Consider the following 9,726-nt stretch of genomic DNA (forward strand, 5'->3'; position numbering starts at 1 on the left):
TTGCTCTCGCAGCAGCTTACCAGCGTCTCTAAGCCCTTCAGGGAAAACATAGGCTCTCTCCTAGTATTTTATACACCCAGTAAGTCTGACCTGGAAACCATCTTAAGCGACTACGGCGGTGAGATATCCAAGGAACAGTTACACGAATACATGCGGCATTTAAAAACGCACCAACATTCCAAGATGATCTTCTCTTTGAGGTTTCCGTATGACGTTCAAATCTCGCTACGCGAGCTTCGAGCGTAGGATATATATGGACATCGAGCAGCTCTTAGATGAAGTCCCCACGCAGTTAGACGAAAGTAACCTCAAGGAACAACTTAACATCCTTGTGTCTTCTGGGAAGTGTAAAGAAATGATAGGCAAGGAACTTACCCATGAGCAGGTTAATAAGTTGTCAGAAGAGGAGGTTAAGAAGTTCCATAAGAGGTACGAGGCTGCCCTTGCAAGTAAGACCACGGACGCCGTAGCAGACTCCGCTATCCGACTTGCGACTAAATTGCTTGGACTTGCGCTGCCCATAGACGACGTGGAGCAACTACAGAAGGACATAAGAGATGACTATGTCATATCCCAAGAACTTAAGATAACCTGTGGGTGGTTGTCTTTGAAGTGTGGTAAGTTAATGGCAGTCGCCTCTGCGGCTTTGCACGTAGCTCAGCATGTCGACTTGAAGGAGGTACTGGTGTCTTGGAAGGACTTTAAGAAGGACAGAGAAGTCGAAAAGGTCTTCCAGGCGGCACTTGCTGAGGTACCTAGTCAAGTACCTGCAAGTGACTTATCAAGTACTTAGTCAAGTCATTCGCGGGAATTACCCAGGTCACCTCAAGTACCTAGTTAAGTCATCCTTAAGTACTTGACTAAGTACTTATCAAGTCCTTCAAGTCCTTAGATATAAATGAGTGAACCAGAGTCGAAGGTAGAGCAACCCCAAGAGGAGCAAAAGATTACCAAGGCTAAATCTCCAGGCAGAGTTGCCGCGGGAAAGAAGCTCGCGGAGATGAATAAAAAGAACAAAGCCAAAAAAGAAGAAAAGGTGGAGGAAAAAGAAGAGGAATCCTTCATTAATCCTGGGTACGTCATTGGCGCGTTAGGAGTTGCTATAGCAGCAGGCAGCCTTTACTTACAATGGTGGGCAACGAAAAAGGTAGAACCACCAACATATCGCGCGCCCGTGCACGCACCTGTGGAACCAGCTGTTAGAAAAAGTAAGATCCCTGAAATGGAGTAATAACCTTCTCGCTTTGTAATATAATGTCGACCGCGTTGTTGAAAACTGTTGAAGAAGCAGCTATCATTACTTCCATCGTTGCGGGTATTGGTTGGGTAGGTAAGAAAGTGCTCAAAGAAGACTTTACTGAAGACCCAAGCAAGAGCTTCGCTAACTTTGCTAAAATGACCGCTGCCGTAGGCGGGGCTATCATGGTAAAGGATTACCTACGGAAGGAAAAGTACCTACCTACGGTGTGATTTTCTAATATATAATGGCTAGCGTGGTCGCAGGTGGAGTCATTGCAGCTTTAGCATTCACTGGAGCTAATTATGGCGGTCAATATTTGGATAGATTAGTTAGAGGTGATCGCAGCGGAGAATTAGCCGCTGAGAGGAAAAGGCATGATTTAGCGCTGGAGAAATATCAGCGAGACGTTGCAGCTTGGAATGAAAAAAGACAAGCTTACAGGGATTGGTTGGACAAGAACTACCAAGACAAAATGCAGGCGGATAAGAACTTTGAAAATACAGACTACGCCTTTAAACTTTATGCGCAAGCACACCCCGCGGTATTAACGAGGTTAAGAAAGCCTCAGTTTAAGAATTACTATCAGCCTTCTAAGAAACAAAAAGACAATGAGTTGGTCTTCGTAGGAGTCGCAGGGCTGGCCGGAGGCGTAGCTTTGGCGTATCTGCTCTAACGAAGGAAACTGTGTTTCCTGAAATATATGATCGTCTTTTTGGAAAGCGACAAGAATGACTTTACCACTTACTTGAATCCCCCAATCAAAGCCCATAAGGTCCGGCTGGTTAGTTGCTCTTTGTACAATTCTTGGTATAACCTAATTAAGGGCATAGTCACTGAGCATACAGGAGGATCTAACTATCAAGCCGTATTGCTGCCCGATGGACATTACACACCAATCACACTGGCCAAGGAATTAGCAAAACACGGTTATACTCTCACCACGGGGTTGCCGCACGAAATGACCCTCAAACACAATATGCCAAACTATTCAATGACTTTTGGAAAGTCTGATCCATTGGGGTCATTATTATGTGCCTCAGGCAAGACAATTACCGACACAGCCATACCTGTGAAATGGAAAGTCGCATCCTCTTACGAAGTCTATTGCGACTTGGTCCATAGTTACAACAATGGAGAAAAGTCTTCTCTTATGTCCAAGTTTCTGCCCAAAGGTAATCCATTTGACTCAGAAGAATACATTCCCATTTCTTTGAGCTATGACTTGTCTAATTTGGTAGAAAGCATAAACATCACCATCAAAGTGGACGGAAAGACGGTGGATTTTAACGGACGTAAGATCAATCTTGTTTTGGAATTCATATAATGGGCCGCGTAGAGGAAAAATTCAAGAGGATTTACTATGGACCTGAAGGCTATTGGAGAGGAGCGTCAGCTATCAAGAAACTCGCGGCCGCGGCCAGGGTATCAGAAGAAACGGCTAAGAACTGGTTAAGAAAACAAACCCTCTGGCAGGTTTATCTTCCCGTGCCGAAGTACATTCCCAGGCCCAGCTTCACCGTAAATGCCCCCAATGAAGTTCATCAGGCAGATTTGCTCTTCTTACCGCACGACAAGGTGAGAAAAAAGACCTATAGGTACGCTTTGACCGTAGTTGATATCGCAAGCAGATACAAGGACGCCGAACCCATAACCAGCAAGGATTCTGGGGAAGTCGCAGAAGCCCTAGGTAGGATTTATAAGCGCGTCTTGAAATGGCCTAAGCTGCTGCAAGTGGATGCGGGAACGGAGTTCATGGGCGTGGTTACTAAGACCCTGAAAGACCACGACACTAAGATTAGGAGAGCTGAAGCTGAGTACCACAGGGGTCAGAGCATTGTTGAAAGATTCAATAAGACCTTGGCCGAGCGTCTCTTTGGATACCAGTATTGGAAAGAGCTGGAAGATCCCTCCAAACGCAACAGGGAATGGACTCAGAGGCTCCCCCAGGTCGTCGCGGCTTTGAACAACGAGGCGGCCAGGGCTACGGGAATAAAACCCAAGGATGCCATAAAAAAGAAACACGTGGAACACAAGTCCTTCGTCAGAAGTTCGAGGGCGGTCTTCCCCCATGAAAAGAAATTAGGTAATGTCACGGTTCGATATCTCTATGAGCCGGGTGAATTAGAAGGAGGATCCAAAAGAGCTACGGATCCTAATTGGTCTTTGGAAACTTACCAGATCCGAAGTGCGATAGCTAAGAAGGGTCAGCCCATCTTGTATTATCTTCACGATGGTCCCACGCGTGGGTTCGTCAAAGAAGAACTGCTTATCGTATGATGTCCGAATGCTATCGTATGGATACCATCATCACACATCCACCTCTTACCGTCAAATGCAGACAGTGACACCTTCTCCTGTGTAACGTTGTGTATTTGATGTCCGTAGCTGCGCAGGCTGTTCATTTTATGCCGCTGTTCCTTACGCGTACGCAGGACCTTTAAGTAGGAATCGTGGGTTATGTCCTTCTTAACCACGTATTTTTTTACGCCTTTAGCTTTCTTTTCTACACCGTCCAGCTTTAGCACGCTGTACATCTTGGGTTTCAGGCCCACGTATTCCACGATGGGTTTTCCTTTCATCTCATCCTTCATTTTGCCGATTACTTTCTTGTTTTTAGGGGAGTAAAGAAAGTGGTCGCGTGGGTAATCGCTGGTGTCGTATTCATCGATGTCGGGAACACAGTCTTCGTAAATGTCTTCCGTCTGCACCTCTAGTATCAAGGAATCGGTGTCGGTGTATAAGAGGTGGCACTTATCACCGTATTTCGGTTTTAGCTTGTCGTAGTAAAACTCATACATGAGCAGCTTTGATAGGTCTAACACTGTAAACCCCGTGTATACGGGTTTATTCAGGAATAGATTCGCTTTCTTCATGTGAATCACGTAGAAGTTTAACATTTCTACGTATCTAACGAATCCAGGCTGTGACACGTATGCTTCTGCTTCCTCTCTGGTGCTGGCTATCTTTATGCTTACGCGCTTGCGGATGTTCTCCATTGTCTTACCAAATACGCTATTGTTCATTAGTTTAATCAGGTTCTTTTCAAAGTCATTCTTTGCCTGCGTACGCTTTTGTGTGTTAAAGTCAATGTAGGAGCGCATCCATGGTTCCTGCGTGAACTTCAAAACGCGGTGGATCTTCTTCACGCGTAAGCCGTGGCGCACATAGAACTGCAGGTTGCGGTAATGCACCACGTACTTTCGCTTGTCCATCAGGTTCATCGTTAGCTTCCTGTAGGGTTTGTAGCCAGGACACATTTCCCTCTGCAGCGGACTCAGCTGCTTAAATGGTATTTCTATTGCTTCTGGTGCTAATGGGAACTCATTGTGTGCGTCGTGCAAGTGCTCTGGGTATTCCAGGTCCACCTCCAGCACGTAACCTTTGTCGTCTTCTTTACCTACGTTTAGGTAAAAATCTATGGGCTTTATGTTGTCCCATTCGAAGTCGCGTACAGGTAAGTACTGTGACATTGCCCAACCGTAAAGGTTGTTTGCGTCTAAGTAGAAGATGTATGTGGTTGGTTTCTCCGGGTCGTACTCCACCGTGGGATTGTTTGCGCGGGCGTAACGTCTGCTGGGCCCGCAAACACCGCCGCGGATACCGTCTTCCATAAAGCGGTACATGTCGTATTCCGTTAGGAGATCCAGTTGCGCGTTTGTCTTCTTTAGGAGCGCACTCCAACTAAGCCCAGGAGCCGTGTAGAAGTTAGCTGGATCCAACCCGTAGTATTCCATTGCCATCTTTCGAAAGCTTTGGAAAACATCTGCGAGCAGCACTACGTCTGAACGTAGGTAGATGTCGTGGTATTCTCCCATATTCTCACAGGAGTACTTTTCCCACACATCTAACGCATGCTGGTACTCCTCGTCCTTTATACCAGACTCGTTTAGGGTGCTATAGAATCTCTCTTTGGGTGGTAGGGGTTCTTCGAATCGCTCCCAGGAGTCCATGTATTCGTATGGGTACACTCCTTTCCTTTCCGCGCCGTATTGACTGGAAATGGGGAACTCCGTGTTGTATTTAACCAAGTTTGCTAAGGAGTCCGCCATGAACTGCTGCGAGTCTAAGAACTTCAGCTTGCCTACGGTTACGGACATGTACCTTTCTTTGTTGTTGGGTATACACTTTACTTCGGAGCCGTCTGTTCCTTGTAAAAGTAAGTGACTGTCGTAACCCCTTAAATTGTGAAAGAATACGGGTATTTCCATTTCTGGGTCTACTTTGAAGTTTATATTACATTTCCAATGAGCCGCACCTCTGTATTTACCCGTGATGTGGCAGTGATCTCTAACCTTATCCACATAGAAATCCTCAACAAATGCTTTGTGGCAGTGAATGCAATGCGTGGAGGGCTTTCCCGGCTTCTCACCCTTCTTAGCATACTTCCCGCATTTAAAATGAGCTTCTCCTAAATACTTTCCATCTTCATCCCACGCTTTCTTGGCTCGTCTTCCAAACTGGAGAAGCGTATGTTGGCAAATGTGGCATTTCTTTGCCTTGGTAAAAGCCTCCTGGTTCTCTTTGGTAAATACCATCTTCTTTGGGCGTCTTAATTGTTCTCTTATCTCTTCCTCCTCTTCTCGCAATGCTTCTAGAAACTCATTAGCTGCGTTCTTACCTCGGTAAATTACAGGAGGGTCGGCCTTACCGTCTGATCTGACTACTATGTAACCAAAGGAGCAGATCTCGTGTAATCCCACCTTATTCGTAGCACCACTTTTCTGCTCTTCCTTAGTTATCAACGCTTCAAAGTCTGCATATATCACGTAAGGCACCTGCATCTGCTTTTGATGGTCTGAGTAGGATAGGTTCTTATCTGTAGGCATCTGGATCCGTTGCGCCACTTCTTCGACTCCGCGACATATTTCGTCGTGATCCTTTAGAGCTTTAACGCTGGTAAAGGATAATAAGCAGCAATCACAGAAGTATTTATTACCTTTGTGTTTGGTGTGTCTGTAAAATAGTCTGCTAATATGTTTAACCCACGAATAATGTCCGCCGTGGTAGAAAAGGTGTATTCGTTCTCTTTTACTCTTTGACAACACTAGTGGTACTATCGTTTGGTCTCTGACTCCGTAAACGTTAATTGCTAAATCGTTTATTTCCTCAAATATGGGGATGTCTATCAACTGCATGGGAAATTCCACACCATCCCACTCTAAATCGTCTGTGGGATACTTACTTGTCCTACAGGGATCCTTATCTACTGGATACAGTGCGGATCGTATTGCCCACATAAAGCAGCGGTTGTCGTCATTCTTTACGTTCACTATGGCTTTCTTCCTTTCTACCCACACCGGCAGGGGTACGTAACTTCCTCCTCGTATTGGCACGTACCTTGCCATGCTAACCTCCATACCTTCTACCTCCTCCACTGTCCAACCTGATCCTTCTTTCGTGTAGTTAGACAGCGACTCCATTATTGCTTCTAAAGCTTCGCTGAGTGACCTATCCAGATTCGTGGACTCTAATATCACTAACGACTTTGATCGCAGCATTGCTGTCGTCGTTGCCTCATCTTTTGATAAACTTACTTCTACCATTATACTCGCTTTCAGGGCTCCTAATTCTTCTATGCCTTTTCGAAGCGTTCTCTTGACCTTCCTTTCTGACTGACGCCAAAACTGTCTAACGTCAATCTCACCGTTACCGGGCATTGACACCGTTTCGAAATTGCTTTGGGATTCCATCTATATAATAGGAAATATCTTATACCTAATTCCAGACCCTTTTCAGATCGTCGTAGTCATACTCACAATCCTGACAATGCCAAAACAATTTAACCTTAGTCTCAAACTTCTTACCACATCCACAATTATAGCTGCTCATACATTTCGTCTTCATCTTCAAATGCTTCTTTAAGTCCACTTCTTTCTTAAAAGTTCTCTTACAATCTTCGCACTCCATATATAGACTAACATATTTACATAAACACGGGATGCGGGTAATCGCGGTACGAATCGAGGGGGGTACTTTAGACGGGTAATCCTCCGGTGGTCGTTGCGCTGGAACCCCCATCCCCTATACTACTTCCGTGTAATTAAAAACCTATCCTGGGTTAATAATTCAGCCCCGTTCTCCCCTGTTGATATCAATCCCGCCCCCGGATTTAAGAATCTGGGTTTTCCGAAGATTTTAAGAACCTACATCAAACAATGGATTTAGGGTGTGGTTGATTTTTAGGATAAAATAAACACGCTGCATAGGAGAAGAGCTGTAGCCAAGTATTTCTCTTGCTTCTCTAATGCTCTTCAGCTCCCAGAGTGTTTATATCATAAATCAGAGGCACAAGTAGGGTGTGGTTGACTTTCAAGATAAAATAAACACGCTGCATAGGAGAAGAGCTGTAGCCAAGTATTTCTCTTGCTTCTCTAATGCCCTTCAGCTCCCAGAGTGCTTATATCATAAATCAGAGGCACAAGTAGCTGTTTCATATTGCTTTTATGAAATAATTTTGAACGATTTTTAACGTGAGGAGTGTCTCTGACCTCTGATATAGCCTCCCCCCCCCCCCAAATCATTAACAGCCACGCCCACCTGAATAAGACAGGTGCCTTTTAAGGGTCCTTTTTTTTCAAATTTCCCCCTCATATATTTAGGTGTCCCCCAGGATATAAACACATGGTAGCCATAGGTAATCACCTCCCGCGTTATATTTCAAACATTTCAATAATCTGCAACTGAAAATCGTGCTCTTTCTGGTAGAAAAAAAAATTAATCATCGATCAGCTCTGGCAGACAAATTTTGCAGATGTTGAGCAGTTCATTTACATATTCCTAACTTCATAAAGCAATCCAATAAATAAGTGCTTAAAATCCCATGATGGGGCAATTTTTTTCATCTTGAAGACTGACTTTGATGTAGTTACCATACACTCGTTCCCACAGTATTATTATTAATAATAAAAAAGTCCAAAGTTGGTCTTATGTATCACCTGGCATGAAACAAATGAATAAAGGTGTCAAAGTCGGTCCAATAATAACCATTCACAAGTAAATAGTGAGGACACTTTTTTCTTCAACCATGTAAATTGAATTTGATGTTATTAACAAACACTCGGTACTGCAGTATTAATAAAAAGCAATCCAAAGTTTCAGGCCAACAGAACTAACCTCATCGGTGGCGGTGAAACATATACTATACTGAGGAGAGGAAAGAAAAGCCACCAAGAGAATGAATTTCACGCGAATTTCTTCAAGTACGTCTCTGTTTTACAACCGTACATGGAACGAACGTGTTGCATGGGCGTGTGTGTATTCTGTGGAAGGAATTCTTATCTTTGCTGGCAACACTTTGGCACTTGTTATTTTTCTTCAGCCAAGCTTTGTGTCCAAAAAGTCCATATATTTTGTGGTATCTCTGACAGTTGCTGACTTGATAACTGGAGTTACAGTGATGTTAGCTGTTAATTCAATAAGCAAAGTCAATGAAGAAAAAGGGCTTACGCCGATTGAAATCGTTCAGCTTTGGTTTGACATCTTTTCAGGGTGTGCTTCGATTTATTCCCTGACCGCTATAGCCATAGAAAGGTTTTGTGCTATCTTCTGGCCTTTCAAGCAACGTCTAGTAAAAACAAGGACATACTTGATCAGTATTGGTGCAGTGTGGTTCTTGTCCCTATCGATCCCAAGCGTAACCATCGTTCACACGATCTGCTGCCCTGGCGACGAAAGCCTTCAGATTGCTATGGGTTATTTCATGATGTGCTCTGGATTATCTTGCATAGGAACTGTCGTTCTATCGTATTTATCCATTTGGATAAAAATTAGCTGTTGTAATAGGCAGATTCAGCCTGACCTTGCCAACAGACGCATCAAGAGACTCACAACCACCCTCTTACTCGTCACCCTCGTTTCTGTAGCAACTTTGGTTCCTAACTTTGTTATTCTAATCGTGCAGGTTATCTGCCCGACATGCTTGTCTTCTCTCTTCCCAAGGCAATACTATGCTATCGTGAACTTTCTTTTTTACGCCAATTCGTTTGCAAATTTCATCATCTATACGTGCAGGATGAGAGAGTTCCGATCAGAATTAGCCAAGATCTTTTGCAAGTGCGTCAATGTTCTGCATTTCTTTCGAAAATGCCAAAGAAATGTGAATCCTGAGCTCAACCATGACAGCAACGCCAGTACTGTTAGCCAAACACAACCGACTTTGATTGGAATGAAAGTGTTGCATATATACTGAGCGAAAGTGTACGCCGGTGTACATAGAATGAAACTCCAACTAATATGCTTTGTAGAGTATATTCAGGTTAAAAACCTAACACAGTCCGACGATCTTCTATACACTGTTGTTGGGTTAAAACCGCTTGGCTTCTTGCGTTTCTAGTCCTCGAAAGTAAGAACACTATATACTTTAGTTCTCGTGTGTGTGTGGGGGGGGGGGGGGGGGGGGGGGGGGGACTCTGGGGTAAAAGTGTCGGGTATGATCGTCGGAAAGTTTCAGAACTACCTCTAAACGATACCAAACGTCTTTTTAAAAG

At 44.2% G+C, this 9,726-nt stretch overlaps 1 protein-coding gene across 1 annotated transcript; it reads left to right on the plus strand.

Annotated features, from left to right (window-relative positions):
• The first annotated feature begins 8,414 nt into the window (after positions 1–8,414).
• On the plus strand, positions 8,415–9,504 carry LOC148909703 (sphingosine 1-phosphate receptor 2-like). Its single transcript, XM_089032122.1, has one exon. The coding sequence runs from the start codon at positions 8,415–8,417 to the stop codon at positions 9,426–9,428; it is 1,014 nt and encodes a 337-aa protein (XP_088888248.1). The 3' UTR covers positions 9,429–9,504.
• Positions 9,505–9,726: the final 222 nt, after the last annotated feature.

The sequence above is a fragment of the Actinia tenebrosa genome, unplaced genomic scaffold, assembly GCF_029948245.1.
Source record: "Actinia tenebrosa isolate PJP-AT-01 unplaced genomic scaffold, QUT_ActTen_1.0 PGA_scaffold1__47_contigs__length_23844297, whole genome shotgun sequence".
In the NCBI taxonomy this organism is placed as follows: domain Eukaryota; kingdom Metazoa; phylum Cnidaria; class Anthozoa; order Actiniaria; family Actiniidae; genus Actinia; species Actinia tenebrosa.